At 42.0% G+C, this 21,267-nt stretch overlaps 1 protein-coding gene across 2 annotated transcripts in view; it reads right to left on the bottom strand.

Moving 5' to 3' along the window:
• Nucleotides 1-230: 230 nt before the first annotated feature.
• Nucleotides 231-21,267, bottom strand: part of BACH2 (BTB domain and CNC homolog 2) — a 231,169-nt gene continuing 210,132 nt past the window's right edge. For both annotated transcript variants that reach the window (XM_019520204.1, XM_019520203.1), the window contains 2 exons: nucleotides 10,069-10,275; nucleotides 231-1,585 (listed from right to left, as the gene is read on the bottom strand). In XM_019520204.1, the coding sequence (XP_019375749.1) occupies nucleotides 1,106-1,585; nucleotides 10,069-10,275 (687 nt within the window). In that variant the 3' untranslated portion in view covers nucleotides 231-1,105. The remainder of the gene's footprint in view (nucleotides 1,586-10,068; nucleotides 10,276-21,267) is intronic.

The following is a 21,267-nucleotide window of genomic DNA, read 5'->3' as shown; positions in this document are numbered from 1 at the left end:
CTTGTCAGATTTTCCTTTTTTAAAATGTCTTAAGACCCAAATGTATCTTACCCAATAGGAATCCAAAAGCATCACTAACAGCACTTAAACATTGCATGGGAAACAGAAATAAACAAATATAAAAAATAGTCAAGCAGATTTGCTATTACACATCATATGGTGAATTCAGTATTTGGCAAGACTGTTTTTCCTACATGATCATCTCCTGAGTGTTTTGTTATTAGCTAAATCTTTATAATTTTCTTTACATGATAAAGCAAACAGTATTCTCAAGTTATACTGAAGTCACAACTTCATTTATGAAAAGAGGTTTGACCAGAAACTCAGTGCAAGTGGCAAAGTTGACCATTATTGTACAGTATCTGAAAGAAAATAAAATAAATCCACATTGCTCAAATGGCACGAAATTGCCGTGCCAAAAAAATATGTTGTCTATAATAACATCTCAAATAAGCTTCCAACATTAAAACTGTATAAATAAGTACAAACTGAATGATATTGCTGAACTGTGAACCAAAAGGGGGGAAAAAATCATGTAACAAGTTACCAAACTAGTTCTAGCATCAAAGACACGAAAAAAAAAAAAAAGGAATGTTGGAACTTGTTTATACAACAGAACTGAAAGTTTCCAGTTGTAGGATGAGAAAAATTGAGGCATGCAGGGGACTTTTGCATATGGATATATATACTTTATATATATTATATATAATATGTACAGATTAGCTATAAAACTTTGATGTGTAAAGAGGCTGTCTTCAATGAAAAATTGAACATTCAGAGGAAATTCCTGAGTTAGGGTTTTGTGACATGGGCCACTGAGAAAAAAAAGCTGCAGTTGGGTCCTCAGAGGTGTTATGTCCATCCCTGTTAAGATTGAAATCAACATACAAAAACAGACAGTGTTGCCACTGTTTAGTTCCCTGCCTGAGCAAGGGATAGCACCATTGTGAAGAAAACTCCTGCTTGTAGAGAGGAGGGAATACTTAAAAACAGTATTGCTGCTAAGACCACTGTAGTGTGCACCAAATACGTTCTTCTAGACAACAAATGAACACTGCCACTGGCTGACTGAAGAACACCTGACCAGGTGTAAGGTTAAAAGTCACTAGGTGTAATCTTTCCTAGGCTGTTCATCCGTTGTACATTTATCAGTCATTTCCTGACAGAAGTCTACTGTCACTGTTTGGCTACTCTGTTCTAGAGGAAGCTCTCTTTCTGAGTAAGTACCTTGGTCAGCTCCGTCCAGCCCTCTTCCAGCTGTACAATTTTCGGAAACATTGTTAGGTAGCCAGTGAGCTCCCAGTTGCACAGAGCTTTGCTCTGAGCAGCACTGCATGCTTTCTCCAATACACTGGGATGTCACTAGGTTTTGCTCTACTCCAGCTGGTGAAGGGTCGATATTTGTGGCTGTTGGTAGATCCATAGGCCTGAGAACAGGGCAGTATCGGTGAAGGGCTTGGATCTGTTCGGGGCTCTGCATATCCCTACACACTTCTTGGGAAAGACACGAAAAATTATCTAACAATTCTCCCATGCATGCTTTCAGCTGGTTCCTTTCCGACAGCAATTTCTCTTTCTCGCATACCTGAAAAAGAAAGAAGGTATCTTAGCTTCCCAAACGCCCATCCACTTGATTCTGTTAAGGCTATGTTCCAGGTTTCTATATTCCATTAACCACTGCGTAAAACTGAACGGCATTCTGATTTTATGCAGCAAAGGACAAGTCACATCCTCATTTCATAACTGGGCCTCCATGTGTCCTGCCAACAAACCACTCCTAACAAGATGTTTGACTGGATCAGAATAAGGTCACTAATTGTGAATGGCTGTTGCTTTCTTCTCTGATATTCTGGCTACTGATATATGGATTCAGAAAAGAGGATTTCCTATTGGGAGAAATCCACTATCTACAAAAGTATGAGGTTTTATCAGGTGGATCAAGTGAGGACAGGTTGGGAAAGTGCAGTTCATTTTATAACCCAGAGCCAGTCCCCTTGGTCAGGCTGATACTGACTAGTGGGTGGGGAGAGGGTTGCCTTCCTCCATACCGTGGCATGTGGCCCTTTTCCTAAGATCTTTTGAGCACTTATTAACCTACCATTTTCCCATCAGTGAAGCAGGGGGGCACTAGTAGTGCTCTCATGGTTCACAGTGCATGTTAAAGGTTTTTTTTATTTTTTCTTTTAAAGCACTTCAGTTATTGACCCCTGTAGCTGTGGGAGAGGAGTGATTTTAGGGATCCTTCAGTTAATGACTGCTTGAGAAAGCAAGAGACTGGATTCAATTGCCCAGGGTATCCACTCCAGTTCTATGTCCCTGGAAGTGTGGTTGTGTGTGCATCCCTACTCTGGTTTACATTTCAGCTAACAAAGCTTTTTATAACTCCTCTGTGTGAGATGGTTGGGTTGCTAGAACAGGATCTATGTAGATGTGGATCTTGTGGTCTGTGTCATTGCTTGCTCCCTTCCTGACCTACTGTTTCAGCCTGCATGCAACTGGAGCAGGCATTATCACCCACAAAGACTTCAGCCAGCACAGTTCACTGCACTCACATGGCACTCAGTTTCTTTGTGAGACTTGCATAGTGTAGAATGGAGGGAGCCAAGCTTTTTGGCCTGGGTGCCACATATTACCCCATACACTCTCTATCTCTCTGAGTGCCACTTAATCTGCTGCTCTGGTTTCTATATTCTGCCCTGTGCTCCCTGCCCAATCTGTTCTGCTTTCTGCCTTATGTCCCCTGACCAATCTCCTGCTCTGCTTTGTTTCCTGTCCTATCTGCCACTGTGCCGTCTAGCCTTTCCCTGACCTGCCACAGGCCACACAGAGAGACAGCCTATGCCACTTGTAACATGTGTGCTGCATGTTGACCACCCTGGAGTAGAAGACTGCATGCTGGCCCTGTGTACCACATGACCTCCACTCTACTGGAACGAAACCAGCAGTATCTGACTTATTCTGTCTTCATTAGCCATTGTGAGATCGCTACCAATATAATCTCTCCCCCTTTCTTTACTAACAAGGACTTGTACCATGAAGGTGCTTTTCAGATACTATTCATTATGTTGCGAGCAGGGGATAGAAGCTGTGCTTTGAGGGATTTGTATGGTTAAAGACTGCCCACAAATGCAGGGATTGGACCCAACTGCCCAGAAGGCCCCTTCCAGCCTTAGGATAGGGGGAGAAAGGGTTGGGTGGATTTTATACTTAGCTCTGAATGCAACAAAGTCTGCAACAGTTTTTCCTATTTCTGCCAGTGTGTTTCACAGGCTTAGTGCTGCACAGGTGGAAACTGTGTCCTCTACTCACATGTCTCCTCCCATTCAGGCATATAATTGCTGAGTGTCTTGTTATACCAGTGGAATGAAGATCTTATGGGAGGAAGTTAAGGAGTGAGAGAGAGGGTCTCTCAGATAACCAGAACTAATCTCATGCAGGACTTTGAACTTCATAGAAGTATTATAGAAAAGAAGGAATACACAGCTCAATTTACATACACAGTGAGTGAGTGAGAAAAGGGTTTTTTTTAATGAAAAAATTACTTTAAATACTAGGAAAATAACAAATAAAGAAAGGTTTGAATTCATACAAACAACAAACTAGAATCTAAGGCCAGAAGAGAGATTAGCATGATTATCTAGTCTAACCTCCTACATAACACAGACAATGGCATAAAATTACTGAGTGAAGTTTTGTGTATTAAAAGATACTTTCCCAGTGCTGCAAGATGACAGTGATCTTTAGTTTATGATGAGTCTAAAGCCCATGCTCGGATCATACAGCTTCAATGAAGCCACGAGTATAGGAGAGAGACAGAGAGAAGAGATTACACGAGAACTACCACTTCCTAAAATACTGATAAATCTACCAAGCAAGCATAAAAGTATTAAGCAGATGCCAAAGTGCATCTAGAAGGGGATACATTATGTAAGAGAATATACTCTGTGTGTGTGTGTGTGTGTGTGTGTGTGCGCGCGCGCGCGCGCGCGCGCGCGCAGATGACGGGGAAGGTAAGTGAACAGAAAGATGGGTCTATGAGGAAAGCATACAAAAAAAGACTAATATCAACTGCAAGGAATACCATTTCATATACTGCCTAGTAAACCACTAGTGGCTGAAGGCAGCTGAGGAATAGAAAATAAAGACAGTGGGAAAATCCCATTTTTAATAAAAAGTAAAGCAGTCTAGGTGGTATTCCATAAATGGTGAAATGGGGACATAATGGTCACCCACGGAGTGTGGCACAGTAATTTCATGAAAGGGTGTGATCATGTGGCAATTTAAGTCAATGGGGAGTTTAGCTGTTTGTGTTCCAAAGGAAAAAACTAACATGCAGTCCTGACAAATGTCCTGAAATGCTTACAGTCAAGGAGGGAGAGTTAAGGTTACCTGAGCTATCTTAATGTTGTCATTTCCTAACCTCTCCAAACTTTATTTAGGATTCTTTTACCATAATCTTTTTATATACAATTATATTATACAGGCATATACAGCCTATTTCCTATATCATGTTTTTGAGACTTATTTGAGAAAAAGTAAGTGTTTTCCCCTTAAGAAAAGATTTTTGATTCTTGAAATCTATCAGAGGCCTTGGTCCATAGTGACAAGGACTCCTGTCTTGGATTTAGCAGAATTATAAGGATCTAAGATCCCTGGCATCGGTTCACTTAATGGTGTGATGGGATCGGTTCCCTGATCCCAACATTTGCACCTCCTGCTATGTCACATGTGCATGGTAGGACATGTGATTTTGGGATTGGGGATTAGATCCCAAACATGCCATTACTATTTGCCATGTTGGTCCAGTCCTGGGACTGTCCTGAAGTGAGTTTGACACTCGGGTGCAGTCCTAGAGCTGGGACCTGCAAGCAGCTGATTATTAGTTCCAGCCTTGGGACTACAGCAGCATGTCAAACTTACTCCAGTGCAGTCCCCAGGCTGGGTCTGACAATCACTGACTGTTGATCTCAGCCCTAGGACTGTACTGGAGCTGGTTCAACTGTGGTGTGGTCCTGGGGCTGAGATTGTGGGTCCCACCCTTGGGACTGCACTGGGGCCAGTTACAAAGCCTCACCATGCAGCCAGGTTGTGTGGCAGGGACCCTGTCACATCTTCTATTTAAGGTGTGATGGAAACCACAACAAAATTATTCTATGTATTTTATGAAATAATGTTGTGGCTTATTTCCTTTTTATTGCACCATTAATTGTCTGAATGTGTGGTCAGGAGACTATTTAAGACACAATTAACTGGTTAATCAGGTCTTAAGTGTAGCGTCTACCAGGGTTCTAAGGAATTTTGCCCCTGAAGGATGATACCAGTCTGTTAGAATTAAGCTGCTATGGTGCATGTGGAACAAACCAGTCAGGACTTGTCTTTACTTTTACAATCTAGAGTGAAGTGTGGTGTGAATTCAAGGGGCAACAGCTAATCTCAGATAGTTTTCCATGCTCAGAAAAGCCATTTGTTGTGCTTTTCTGTTAATGGCTAATTGCACATACAGAATAAAAGCCTCGCTACTGGAATTAGGTCCAGATTTAAAAATGAGTCCAGCATGAGAATGTTATGCTTCGTTTTGCCAAAATTTACACATGTGCACCCCTAAGTAGAATTAACCACCTCAAGTATTTGGGTCTTCAGCCCTTGAATGAGACATTTAAGTGTCTTTTGGTCAGGATTCATAGCAGCCAGGACGCTATGCAGGGAGGTGTAGACAAGGGGTAAGCGACTGGAATTCTGACTCTCTCTGGGAGATAGGTGGCATTTATGCAACCTCAAGTTGAGCATTTATGTTAATGTAGAATTCACAAATACTTGCCAAAATCCATGGCTTACTGAATTGCACCTAGGTCAGGACAAGAAGAAGCAAGATGGCCTATTCACCTTTTTTCTCAATGGCCTACTAGTGATGGCACTTGTTCAGAAAGTGGCAGACCTGGGCTTTCTAGGAGGCATTTGCCCCATATTTTCTACTTCCTAGGAAAGATCCCTAACCAGCAGATTAGGAAGTAGACTAGCCTGAGAGAACCCTCTACTCCCCATCTTGAAATGGGCCCACTGGGCATCCACAAGTGTAAGAGTTGTGGAAATTAACAGAAAACAAGAGAGAACCTGACTCTGGCCCAGTGAGGGGGGACACTCCCCTGGGAGCGAGTGAAGGAGCCCTTTTGTACATTGTGGACCAATAATTATTTAATACAAGTATATTTGGTATTAAATAACTAAGCAAAACTTAGTTCTAGATTCAGAACCCAGAGGAGTACCTTCCTTACTAGGTCACTGAAGCAAGCTCTAACTTGCTTGCTCCACACATTATGTTTAGTGAAGCAAGCAGCTATTTAATATATGACTCCTCCTTTATGTGCCTGACTAAAAAGATTTTCTTTGTCCCTATTTTTTGAGGGCTTCAACATCAGTGTCTGAATGTTTTGCCAATCTTGATAGACTTAGTCTCCCTACCTTCTTGTGAGGTCCAAAAGTCACCTCTGTTTCACAGACAGGGAACTGAGAGACACTGAGAGACTAGGTAACTTGCTCCATGTTAGACAGTATGTTCTGCATTCTCTGTGCCATTAGATTATCTGGCTTCTTCCACTGGACTCAGCCTCATTCTTGCTACATAGTGCATGGCTGAACAAGACTATTTTAACAAAACTACACTAAGAACTACTCCCAATGGGAAACCTGTTGTCTTAATAATCAACTGGACAGGCCCCAAATTTTCTAGCCTTAACAGACTAGCTGACAGCAATATCCTGAGGGATACTCAGCATGGGTTTGTTGCGGGTAGGTCTTGCTTGACCAACCTCATTTACTTCTATCTCACACTCAAGATACTATTTCTCATATAGGTGCTTTTAGGGTTGGTTTGACCACAGAAGTGTTCAAGCAGAGAATGTATTCTAAAGTTATCTGAGGTCGTTGCTATCGGCACCAGGAAATAAGACATTCTGGCCACATCTCAGCTGTGAGCAAAACTCTGGAGGTAGGTTTGATGGTGTATTTTTTCATTTGAGAGATTCCTATTGTTATTGCTGGGTTTCTCTATACATTTGCACTCCTTATCATGGTTCTTCAATTTCTTTCCAATGTTTCTAGTCTGCTTGGTGAATCAACAAGTAGGAGATAATATGTGATGAGCTGAAATATCCAAAAAAAGGAAAAGAACTATCCTGGGCTAAATAAAAAAAAATGTTCTCAATGGGGAGACTATTCTCTACACAAACACCCCCTTCTCCAGCACAGCAATAATGATTCCTGCAAGTATTTAAAGAGATTGTTGAGTTGCTCCACACAGCACTTCTCTCAAGATGCTTATATTTATCTTGGTTGCCCTATTTGAGAAATAAAGTCATGAGTAAGGGCTAAATCTCAAAGTGGGTGCTGGTTTGGTGATATGGGCATTTTCATGTCTAAATGGCAGCTGCACATCTCTGGGAGTGGAATCCACAAGCCCAAGTAAGGAGCCTAAATTCCTCATGCCTTAGAGAGACAAAGGGACTAGGACTGGGGTTGAGATGTACTGAGCCTAAGGTGGCCAACAGAGAATGCTGAAGACGGATATCTTCTCTCTCAGAATTAGGTGCCTTTCTGCAGCCTGGATGGACTTATCTGTGAGACTGAAGCTATAAACAGACATCCCTGAGTAGGATCAGCTGTGGTGGGATGTGTCCCAGCAGAGCTGATCTGCTTTATTTGGCAACACAGATACTATGAGTTAGGGAGCAGCAGCACGATACACGCCCTGTGAAAGCCCTACTAAGGGATTCCTGAGACACGTGTCTGCAAACAAGGGAACTCAGGCAGGCACTTCCAGGACTAAGAGCTCAAATATGCAGGGGAATTCCCTGTGTGTGCAGAGTCAAGTCCCTGAAGCCCTGGGAGTGGCTGCCTGAGGAGCCTGGAGAGCATGGGCAGCTCTGCTGTAAGACAAACAAGGAAGCAAAAAAGTGACACACATTTTTACTACCCATTGTCATGGCCATAATTGTTGGCATCTGTGGTGCAACAAGGGGCACAGACCTCTGCTTGGACTTTGTGCTGCCATTAACATTTTTATGGCAGCCCAAAAGCAAGGTCTACTTCCAGCTTTAGATCCACTCTCCAAAGTCCATTGCTCAATTCACTTCAGATATATGTGCCTGGCTTACTCTCTTCAGGCATGGCCAAGCATCTTAAATCAGTAGTGGGATAGTCAGTCACCTCTTATTTCTTTATTTGATTTACATGCTGATTTATATTGGCATATAAATTGATCTGATATAATAGTCCAGTGTTAGCACACTCACTGTACAAGCTCCTCTTCATCCTAATGGGGAAAGGAAACGGGTTCAGTTTCTCTCTCCTAATTCCTAGGACAGCTGGAAGCCTGGCTGGGGTCACTTTCTAGCCCTCCTGTTGAAGCACGGCCACTAGGCAGTGAGAAATTCAAGATTCATGGGCCAGAATGAGACTAAGCAAGAGGGAATGTGATTCTGTAGCCCAGCGATTAAGGTACTCCTGCTCCCACAGATGGTTAAACATTTTAAAAAATGATTCACTTATGCAAAATGCACACACAATCCCTTAAGCAGGATCTGTCTCCAAGGCTAGAAATAGATGTGGCTGAATGAAGCAGATCAACTGTGCTATGATGTGCCTTGATAGCGCAGGACAAGGGGCAATGTGATCTTTGGAGGTGGGTCTGGATGAGTGGGGAAAGGTTCCCTGGGGTGCTTTTCTGTAAGTGGGGAAAGTGTGCAGGTGCACAAGGGTCTTGTGGGGTCCCTAAGCCCCCAGACCACCTGCCCAGTGTGGCTGCAGACTTCAGAGCAACAAAGCAGCAGTCTATTACTACCTTTTGTTATGTCACCGATTTTCTTTTGACTTAGCACAACAAAGGCTAGTGGCGTCCATTTGCTCAGCACTTGTGCTGCCATAAATACGTTTATGGCATCACAAATGAGACATCAGTTGACATTTGTTTCCACCCTATGTAACTTGTGGGGGGCCAGAGAGAGGGGTGAGTTTCAAGTAATCAGTCAATCATTTCTAATCTCTAATCCAGGGCTCAACCGTCTAGACTAAATTTACACAGTGTAAATTAGCACTTACTTGAATTAAGCACTCACTTATTGACTTTTCCCACCTCTCTCACCATACGGCAAGGAAATTAAACTCATGTGGCCCCATGGGTCAGATGTGGGCCACATGCTGGAACCAGTGCATAGGGCCAGTCTGGTGCAGCACTTGCCATGGACTGGCCCCCATGTGCTGCTTGCAGTCCATGCACTGGCTCCAGCCTGCACCAACTCCACAGGTCAGTCCAGGGCATGTGCTACACATGGCATGCAGAACCGGTTTGGAGCATATGCTGCATGTGGTGCCTGTGCTGGATCAGCTCTAAGTGCTGGTTCTGGCATGTGGGGCTGGTCTATAAGCCCAATCCAGACTGGTCCTGGATCCAGCATGCAGTGCCAGTCTGGTGCAAACATCGCATACAGCAAATGCCCCAGACTGGTCCTGTGCACTGTATACAGTGCAGATCAGCTCCAGCCCCTGCATGCTGTGAGCAGCATGTTCTGCCCATGCCAGACCAGCCCTGCACACTGAATCCAGCATGTGTGGATGGTCTATGGACCTGATCACACAGGGTGTGCCAGCTCCAACCCTTGTATCATGTGCAGCCTGCACTAGATGGGCTCCATGAAGGGAAAGGCCAGTGCATGCTGCCTACAGCACCCCAGTTCAAGACCCACAGGCAGCTCTACAGGCCAGATGAGAGCTCTGTGGGCCATATCTTTGATACCCCTTCCATAAGGTATTTTTACTGGCATTCCTAATAATGACTTACACATGGCAAGGGTAGATCTAGGGAAGTAATCTAAACTCTCTCCACCTCCCTGTGCTAAGGTCCCCTCTATTACACTTATCAATCTATCTTTGTGATGGCAAAATAAATTGATCACTTGGACTTACCTCATGTACATATTGGCTACAGACTGAACTGGGAGCACACTGAATACCTGTCTGTCCTTCAACTGATATTAAAGTTATCAGAGATAAGTGAAGGTGCCACACGTGACTCACCAATTTGCGGATTTCACATTCTAAGTTCTGAATACAGTCCAGTTTTCTTTTGCGGCAGCGCTGGGCTGCGATCCGGTTCTTGCTGCGCCGGCGGACATCATGGATAAACTCTAACTGTTCTGAGGTTAACTTGTGCATCTTTATCATCATCTGGAAATCGTTCCTTGGAAGATCTGTGATTTGATCAACGGGGAAAGGAAGTTTCACCTAAAAAACCAAACCCCCCCACCCCAAAAGTCAATCTGCTTCTTAATACAGTTAGAATAATGCTGCAACAAGGACTAAATGTTCCACACCTCACCCCCACCCCCAATAAATAGATTATCAACAGTTTCACAACATCGTCTAAGGAAAATAAACATAAATATTTGAATACAACTTCCCCAGAGTTGATATTGAGGGTAGGGAATAAACTGTATGGGCCAAACTCTCAGCTGGTGCCAATCTGTTTGATTCCAGTAGAATTGACAAAGTTTTGCTGATTTGCACGAGCTAAGAACCAGGCTCTATGGGCACCTATACATGAGTCTGTCGCCTGCTCCAACGCATGCTAATTAGCATGCATCAGAGTAGACCTGACTGAGTCTGCTGGAGTGTGCTAATTAGAGCTCCAGCAGCCTTGGTGTCATGTCTATTCAGCATCCCCGCACTTCAAAATGGCAGTGGGGGTGCTTCAACTACAGCTTGTCAAACGGGCTTTAGTTAAAGCACTCCCCGCTGCCATTTTGAAGTGTGGGATGATGAATACACAAGATGCTGTGGGCACTTTAATTAGAGTACTTCCTGAGAACTGTTCTAATTAAAGCACCCCCAACCCCACTTCAGAGCACATGTAAAGATGCCCTATGTGCCTAATACTCCCAAAGGAGGTTCATGAGAGATTCTATTCCACTTACATGAAAACCAGTACGTTAAAGTGACAAGAGCTTCTTGGGAGGAGTTAAGTGACTATATTCTACTAATTTTTGATGAGCCCAGTTTCAGTGGGAATTTTGTCTGTTAATGAACCACTGAACTGAGTCCTTAGATTAATGGCCAGGTTAAATGTGCAACCAGTACACAGCTGTGTGACTACTACGGGTGTGAGAAATGGGCCGTATTCGATTTGGATCAAATTGGGGACAGTGATTCAATTCATTGATTCGGATCACTGTCCCTGATTTGATTCAGCTGAATCCGAATCTGAATATTTGATACTGATTCGGAGGATCAACAATTCGGCCATAGACACAGCTTTAAATGTTTTTTCTACACACCTCGAGGTACCAGGCATGGCTTGTGAACGCTGTGATGTTGGGGCGGATGGAGTGTCCCACAGGAGTACAGGGGGAGCCCCCCCTTTTTCTGAGGTATGTAGAAAAAACATTTAAAGCTGTGTCTATGTCTGAATTGTCAAATCTTTCCGAATCGATTCGGAGGGTTCCGGAGAGATTAAAGGGTCTCCTGATTCAATTTGGATTTGGAGATTTGGCCACCGAATCGGGCCGAATCTCCACCAAATAGAATCGGGGACCAAAGCTTCACACAGCCCTAGTGACTACTAATAGTCACATATACCACAGCGATAAGGACTCGTCTTATAAGCAATGTTTTCAAATGAACACAGGAATGCAGGGCTTGGATAGACCTCCTGGTTTACTGAGCTTAGTCTCTAACCAATGCACCATAACTTGAGGGAAGGTCAGAATAATTCAAGACAACAATCCTTATACCGTCCTCATTAAATATATTCATGCTAAAACCCCACTGTTCAGATCTCATAAGAATGTGTCACATTTCCAGAAAAAATCCCCAAATTGCATTACTGTAAAAACATTTTCCTAATTTCCAGAATCCTGTCCTGCTTCCACAGCTGCAGGCAAAGACACCAGTTATCTGGTTTTGATTTTAGAAATTTTACCTGTTTTTCACAGAGCACATAAAGTCAGGCCAGAACGCAGCCTTTGAGGTAGCTTATGTGTTTGTACAAAGGGAAAAGCTGCTTGATGGATTGAATCAAAAGCATTTTTGACGGTGGAAGTGCTGTTTATCATGTAGCTAGTGAGCCAATAAGAACGGTGTGCAAAAAAAGTCCAAACAACTGAACTGGAGTTTTATTTTTCTTTTAGTCAGAAGGCAGGGCAGGGTTGCACCTTATGGACTACCTTGTTCAAAGAAGCATAAGCTTTTGTAGGCTATAGGCTATATAGCATTTGACAAAGTAGGCTGTCTACAAAATCTCATGCTTCTTTGTAGTCTACAAAGTGCCACCCTACCCTGCCTAATTTCAGGCTAACACTGCTAACTAACATCTTTTTAGAGTCACACCAGCACTGTCCAAAAGGTGGCAGGAAATCTTTTCCCTTTGTATAGTTCCCTTCTTTTTTGATCAGAGTAAACACTGCTAAATCCTGGCTATTGAAGAAAATGCACTTAACTCCTGACCACACTAAAGCTACCTTTTCACCAAATTGGTGGAAAGGTTTCTCTGATATTCAAACATGCAGCTATCAATCTCAACCAGTAGCCTTTAAGTATTTGGAGATAAAGAGATTAACTACACAGATAACTAAAAGGCAAACACCTTTTTTTGGCTGTTTCTGTTTGATTTGCCTCCCTTCACATACAACAGTTTGCTCAGGGCAGACACATAACAACACACACATTGGCACAACCATTTACTCTCTCCACGCAGGCAAACATGACAGTAATTGCTTCATTTCCTTATTTTAGGGCTTGTATTTTTATGCTGTCTTATGACATAGCTTCACTTATCTCTAAGCCCAGGCCATGTGAAACTCTGTATAAGCACCTACTGTATCCTTTCACACAACTTTCATGCCATGAACTTTGGCCCCCTGTCCCACCTCTGAAATGAAGGTCCAGAGACTGCTTAATATAATACACTGCACTCCAGGTCAGTTTAACGTAACAAGAAATAGCATGCAGGCACTGCCAGAGAAAACAGTACTTTGCTGTTTATACACAGAGACTGACCTTAGACATGGTGATGTGGACTATCTTGTTTGCAGACTGCTAACTAATGATATGAAGAATGTTTGATTTCCCTTTCATACCCTTTGGACAGTAAACATAGACTTAATGTCATAAGGTTTGCTCTCAAGCTTCAACCAGTGGCTAAAAAAGAAAACAGCTTGTGGCTTCCTCCATCATGGTTTAATCACAAAAAAGGCTTTTACATTCCCATTTTTTCCTCACTTGCTTGACACCAAAGGTGACAGTGATGTCTGATATTCTGCTCAAAAATCATGTTTATCTACTGACTGGAAACATGCTTTCATGTCATGGCAAGGAAAATGTTAGTGGTAAAGCAACAGCATCCCTTTAAAACTTGCAGGCAGAGAGGAAATGGTAAAATTTGAAAGAAAAAGATTCATATAAAAAGTAGATTAAAGATGAAAATTTGCATATAATCTGCCAACTATTGCAATCCATTAGAAAAACCACGGTAATGCCACTGACTTCAATGTGCAGAGATATACAAGATAAAAAAGGGCAACATAAAAAGTGCACTTTTTATATTCTACAATTTATTTTACTGCAATCTATCCCCACTGTTACATACATATTAACTGAAAGAAGTAATCCAGATCTTGGCTATGGTGGCTAACTACTCAACTGTACGGCTAAGATAAGATGCCACTGGTATTTTATGGTGATTGTGGGCCAGGTTACCATTTAGTATGAATCAAAATGGAGCCATGTCAAATTACATTAACTGAGAATTTGGCCATGTGTCCTTGAGGCTGCACAATACAATGTTAACACTGGTTTCATCCACTATGTAAATTACCCTAGACTCCAGATTGGACAGATCAGAATAGCTGTTGCACTAGGTACCATTAGAGCAGTGGTTCTCAACATTTTTAGACTCAAGGCATTTCTTGAAAAATGCCAACTTACTTTTCATTCGTTTCTTGACTACAGAAAAAATAACAAAGAATTTTTCTGTTGCCAAGAGCTCAGAAAAACCACAAAGGTAAGAATGGTTTTAACACTATGAATTACTATTTGAAATTTCTGGGTTTATCTTATGAATCATGTTTGCACACCTGACAGTGCTAATAGTCTACTTTTTAGACCAACACAGCTACGAGCTATATACCTGAAACATGGAAGATATTGTAGTTAGCCATTTGGAAGTGTAAACTTCATTGCTAAACAGGAAAAAAGCAAAATTCAACTCCCTGCCTGACAGCTGAGACCTTCAGGAAAGAAACCTGCGGGAGCTTTGTGCTTGCCTAATCTACATATTCAGCAACTTGTTCACAAATAGACTTTGAAACCCAGGGGAACCTCACCATCCTTCACCTCCCCTGTGGAAGATGAAGTTTCTTTTCTACCTTAGAGAACTTTTATGATCTCTGCATTCTCCTCTGCCTGATGAAGGGTGTTTGGACCTGAAAACTTGCAAAGAAAGAAATTTTTTTGCTACTATTTAGTTGGTCTAATAAAAGATATTGCCTCTAAACTAAGAGTTTTGTCTGTAAACTACACTATATTTTTTACTGCTGGTTCTTCTTGCAGTAATTCTACATCAGATTTTAGTAGTGTTGGAATGATGTTGTAGCTGTGATGGTCCAGGAAATATGCGAGAAGCAAAGATTTTTGTGGGTAATGCCTTTTATTGGACCAATTGCATGGCTGGGATAAAGTCAGACAAGCTTCTGAATGCAAGGCATTCTCATCAGGTTTGTGAAATCTCATCTAACTTTATCCCAATCAATTTGTCCAATAAAAGATATCATCCACAAAAATCCACACCAGATTTTAGTAAGTTATAGAATATAAGGCCATATGTCATATCTGCTCCTTTCTGGGTCAATGCTAAGGCAATTACCATCAGTTTAAATGCATCATTAGTCTATCCCCGCTCAGGAGTTGTTTAAGATGCATAGACTTTAGGATAGTCTTGCTGTAAACCAAGAAATAATAGGAAAGTAAAAGAAAAAATAAAAGGAAAAGTTCTTAGAATTTTGTCTTTCATATAATAAGTAATTCTGCATTCCCTGGTCTGGGATATTTCAAGTTCAAAACATCAGCAGGCACTCCATTCTTTCAGTGAGTTATTACAGTAGAAGCTGACTGCATGAGGAATAGAGCAGTTAAGTCTTCCAAATTCTTATTTACTATCTGCACAATTATTCTTGCTGGATCTTTACATCAGAGCAGGAGTCACTGTTTCTCACTGAATGTCCTTCAGAATTACTACACCCTGCATAACTAAGCACACCAGTGCATTCAGCTATCTCAATTCATAACTCTCCTGAATTATGAATGACCCATTCCAATGAAACCCAGCCAACCCAGCCTTGTGAAAAGTAAAACTTCTGTATCGTCATGGGGAGTTGTTCTCTCTTTTGGCAGCGGAGTGTCAGTATAAATGTCAACACTTCTAATGGTTAAGTCAGCAGTGATCTAGACCAGCATTTCTTCACCTGTGGGTTGCAAGAAGATATGAAAGGGTCGTGGACAAACTTTAAAAATGGATCAATAAACTTTAAAAATGGATTCTCCTTTAAAGGAGGAAAATGTGGGTAACCGTGAACTCTGAACAACTAAAGGACTTATACAACATACACTGCACAGCTCACAGGGGAGGGATGAAATGCTTCAGGGCAGGGGAGTCCCCTTTAAAAAAAATCAACAGAATTTTTCCTCTTTTGCTGCTCCTTTGTTTAACTAACAGAGTAAAAACTTCTGACTTCTTGTTTTTCCAATTGAAAGACAGAGCCTAATGACAATCTCTGGTACTTAAGCTGCCTGGCACAGAGAAAGTTTGTAACCCAGCAGGAGCCGGGTACACTCACTATATTTACTTGACTATAAGATGACTCACATGAATTAGTTTTAACTTGAGGGAAATTTATAACTTTGTTATAATTTTCCAGGTATACAATCTAATTATTGAAAGTCTGCCTTGAATTTGTCCCCCTCCCACTGCTATAGCAGGGAAAATAAATCTGAGGGATCAAGTGGCCCCCTTGCCCTCTGCATCCCAAACTTCTTCCCCTACCCTTTACTGTCAGACTGTGCTCTCACTGAGCACATGGGATTGAGGAGCAAATCTGAAAGCAGTGACTCTGAAATAAACATATAGGCAAATTACCATGGTACCCATCGACTTAGTTCATCCAGAACTGACAGAGTTTATCTTTTTTGAAATGGCTACAAGTTTTAGCACAGGTACCCCATAAACACACTTTTAAGCAGCACTTTTGTACTTACTTGGATATAGTACAAACTGCATAAGGCCAAAAAACTCATGATTTACCATGAGTAGTTCACTGGACCAGGCCCCAGCAGAGTCAAAAGCATTTCAAGCCACAATAACTCGACAGCTCAGCACTTAGCCTACAAAGGATTCATGTGCTAATTGTCTCCTGTTCATCACTGGAACTGAGCGTTCTTGTCACAAGTCTTGGCATCCTTCACAAATTTATATGCAGGTAAGGCGCTATGCAACCTGGTCCAATTCCACCTCATGGAGGGTAGGGCCACACTAATCACATGCAACAGACTGAGAGAGGAAGCAACAGAGGGATTCTGGGTGAACCGCTTGGGGTCCCATTTGGTTCAGCAATCATTGGAAATGGGAAAGAAAGGTGCAGCTCAGCTGTGGGAGTAAAGAGGAAGTCAAAATGTATTCAGTGTTGCGACTCACCATGACATGAAAAACAATCAGTGCGGATGAGAACTACACATAATAAGTACTACCATATATCTAATTCAGACAACTTATTCTAATTGCCTGCATGTAAGATTCCTGCCAAAAGACTTTGGAAATATCTGAAGACCCTGGTGGGGGTGGAAGATAGTTGCCAGTTATAGGGCCACTGATGGTTTTGGACTGACTTATGGATTTACACTTGATTTGGCTTGGAATGTGAAAAGTTTCTTTAAAAAAAAAAAGTTTCCATATTTACCTGGCAGGGGAAATACCATGACCAAGATAATGCAATTAAAATGGCACTGTGTAGTGGAAGGTGCACCCTTCTCTGCTTGTGGACATGACTCCCTATGAGAGCCTCACAGTTAGCTTCCCACTGGCAAGCTTCCAGTGGGAGGATCTTGGCTACACAGCAACTTCATGGAAATGGGAGATTCCTCCCTAGCTTGGTCCTGCAGCTGTACGGCTGAAGGTGAGCAAAACCTGGGGGTATCTGAACCCCAAGTCTTGGGGCTTGGGCCTGCCAAAAGATTTGGATGTATCTGAAGCCCCAGGCTGAAAAGTCTGGGATGAATGATACTTGCTGGTATTATTCTTGAATGATTCAAAGGATTTGGAACTGATCTGGCTAATTTGACCTGGGACACAAACAAAATCCCTTTAAAAAAATAAGTATGTTCCCATTGGTGTATTTGAGGTTTCCTTGTATGTGAATATAAAATGAGGCACTTTTTTTCTCATGCTAATTGGGGGAAAAGCTTGTCTTATATTCAAGTAAATATGGTAATAGATGGACTGTATCTTAGTAGCAAGGTCCATGGTCAGAACAGTGGAGGACACCCTACCTTACTACTGCTGCTAATGCCTTCCTATACACAGCTGGGGGAGAGTGGGAACAAAAACACTTATTATAGGCTCATCTCTATTTACACTGAAGGCAATGGTTAGCTCCAGGGGGAATGAATAGAAGTGTACCAGAAGTGTGTGCTTTTGAAATGCAGAGCTGCATACTCTGTAACAAGGCAAAATTCTATATGCACGCACACAGATATGTTCATATGCACATACATTTTTACATTTTTATTTCTTCAGAGAAAGATTTCTGAAATGGGAACTGCCTTTTCTGGCCTCAATCTGTTCCTCCTCCTCACCCAGAGCAATCTAGCATGGTTCCCAGCCCAAAGAACCCACACAAGGACTTCTTGTCAGTGGTAAGCAGTTTCAGAGCTGAAAATTAATCTATGGGATGGGCAAAGTACAAGGAGAACCTTAAAAGTTAGGATGTGGGGGTCATAATGTTCTTGTTAGAGAGCCTTCTCGTTCAGACTTACTTCTTCAATACACTCATCTCTCTTTCTTCTACACCAATCACAATCCTTTCCCAACCCTGATTCTGCCAGATACCATAACCTCCTGTCCACAATTCTTCTCTAGTCAAGAACTCTCAGTCTGGTCCTGCCAGCCATCTCTCCCTCTTGGCCATGATTTTTCCAGCCCCCTAATATGGTGTGCAGTAGGCCAGTGATCCCAATCAGCTCAGTGCCAACATTCAGAGCATGTGACAGACTGGATATATTGTATTTTCTTGCATACCACATACTCTCAGGTAAGACATGCACTTGTTTTTTTGGGAAGGTAGAATGAAGAAAAAAAATTTTTTTTCCAGAGTTATGGCTGCATAGAGCAGGGACGGAGCATAATGTTCAGCTGAATCACCCTCCCTTTTCTGCTCAACTAAAAGTTGAAACCACAGTTGTTGCTAAATACTGGTCTCCATGGATGGATCTATGATCTTAAAAAGAGCTAAAAAAGAGTCTCCAAAACTATGAAACAGGAAAAGAAAGGCCAAGAGCAGCTAGCAGGCTTCAAAATCACTCAAGGAAAGACTAGCTTGATTCGTGGAATATCAAGGCTATCAAAAAAGAGAGATGATCGATCACTCCACACATGTGGAGTGAAAAAACAATGAGTCATTAAGTCAATTGATTCCCTCAGCTGTCTGAATAGTAATGCCACTGCTGGTGCATGGTGGAGCAGGAATCAAAGCAGGGTGTTTCTATTCTGTGCAGAAAATCACCTTCTCTATTCAAGACATGCAACCCAATTTTGGGGGGGTCTGATTTTTTGGGAAAAGGTGTATGTGGTATGCTAGTAAATACAGCGATGGTGCTGCTTTCTAGGGTTTACAGATCACTTATAGAGCATCCATTACCAACTCATCTGAGCTCACTTTCCATGATTCAGCCTGGAATGCATTAACATTCCCAAATATAAGGAGAAAATTATTTCTTGCCAATGTTATGAGACAGGAAAAAACTTCACACTAGTAAAGCAACATGCCCAGGATTCCAGAGCTTACAGTTAGTACAGTGCCTGGATATAGAAACAAGGCTTGCTACTCATTCTGTGGGGCCAGGTTTGGGCTCTCATGAATTTCTAATGGGAGTGAATTACATAGGCCAGGACCTATGACATGGAACTTATCCTTCTGCTTTACAGAGACAGAAAGAAGATAGCTCCAGTGCAGAAGATTGCTGGGTCAGGAATGGAGAAAACGTGTTTTATTCAACTTGGGCTTAGGCTACCAAAGTGGTAAGCAGCATAATACATTGAACATGTGTGATAAATTTCCACTAATCTGCCTCCCTCTGAGTTAACAGGTGCATCCTGTACCAGCTAATATTTTTGAGTAACCTTTCAGCAAAGGCAAAGATATTTGACTTGTGCAATCTCTGAAAAGAACAGCATCTTGACTGTACTAAGGTGGGAGAGGAGAATGAGCAGAGATACAACATTCCTAGGATTGTACCAAGAGCAGGTGTGAGAGTGCCCAGGTCAGCAGATATGGAATCAACTACCTCTCACACAATTTCTGGGCAGTGCCGTGTGACCAGACTGCTGCATGCCTACCCAGAGTGACCTCCCACGTCATCTCCAGATGGCTCTGGCTCCTAGAGAGGAGCTTGAGGAGTGATAGCAGCTGCATATAAGGTCTTTGAAAGGTGAGGATATGTTCTGAAACAGCAGGCACAATGGATAACTCAGTCTCTGCTTAACACAGCTTCTGTCAGGCTAAGTAGGGCTAGTTTACTTCGTCTTGCTAACTGCAGCTGATCAACTGATCAGTAGGTCCATCATGCAGCTTGAGTTTCATCAGCTAGTTTATAGTTGATAGCAAGTCTTTTGTAAACCTGACAGAGTCTAGAAAGAGCACCAAAATCCAGATAATGTCCCTTCTGGTAAGAGAATGCACAGTATTCACATCACCAATACCTGTTCCTGGAACATTTCCTAACTCTGCTGGATTAGCAGGGTGTCTTGCTGCATCATCACTGTAGTGCACTATCTGCCCAGGAGAAAATGGATACATATGCCAGCAACAGGCCTTACCTGCATCACCCTAAGCTTCTTTTTAAAACAGTTATTTAAAGTGGGAGCTCCTGTAGATCTACTAAACTCCAGGCACATGAGAGACTGTGGATCCTTGAACAAGTCATACTTCATCACATGTATAATGGAACTGACAGTACTTCCTTGCCACATAAAACTTGTGTAAAAATACACGCAGTAAAAAAGTGAGACTCTCAACTGTTACAGTTATGAGGCCACATGAGTACTTTAGATTTACTGTCAGGATGTGGAACAGGAGAAAAAATCTATGGCATTTCAGGGAAAACCTGGTTTTGTTGCCAAAACATCCACAAACAAAACCAGTGTTTTATGTAGTGCCAGCCAGTAGCTTTTAGTTTTGGAAAAAATGGGATATCATAATCATTTTAAAGCTAAAGTCAAATGATTCAGAATTTAAAGGATCTTTACTGAAAGTTTTAGGTCTAGCACTTAAATCTCGTGCTACTATTAGAATTTGAAGAGGGAGTTTGCAAATGCAAATGCACCAACATCATTTCTAGTAAAACAACATTTTAAAACCCCAGCTATTAAATAGATCTAATGCAAAGCAGTATTTGGTGCTTCCCCTTCTCACCAGCAGCACTAGAATGCAATTCCCAGCATACTGCTGAAATCCACTGGGGATACTGGTCACAATTTTTACCTGAAATGCATATATGTGTCAACAGTACAACAAGCACTCCAACAGATGGTATTTCAAACTCCTATGTTTGAATGGTGGCTATGGTAAATGTCCTTGGTCACTACATATTTTAAGCACATAACCTCAACTGATGGAAATAGTAAAGTCTAGATCCTCAACTGGGGTGTAACAGAGAAGAACAGCTCTGGTGGACCCTAGGTAGAGCTCTATTTTAGCTCAGGATTAGGGTCTTAATACATAAGCAGAGAAAGGCTGTCTGTCTGTTATTAGGCATGAAAGCTCTGGACTTTTACTGAAGAAAAAAAAATGCTTGCAACCTCCTTCAGTGGCTCAATTACATCAGTACTGCACTTGTGAACATTTCCTTTTAAAGGACAGTCACTACCCCAAGATGGAAAGTTATTCTTTTATAAAAATAAAAGTTGCATTGAATTGAGCTTCCCCCAGTCTTAGTTCCTTCCTTGGCAGCTCCACA

Source organism: Gavialis gangeticus, unplaced genomic scaffold (genome assembly GCF_001723915.1).
Source record: "Gavialis gangeticus isolate Ggan-Ray unplaced genomic scaffold, GavGan_comp1, whole genome shotgun sequence".
NCBI classification, from domain to species: Eukaryota; Metazoa; Chordata; order Crocodylia; family Gavialidae; genus Gavialis; species Gavialis gangeticus.
The sequence above is the reverse complement of the archived record's forward strand: the minus strand, read 5'-3'. Positions and strand labels throughout refer to the sequence as shown.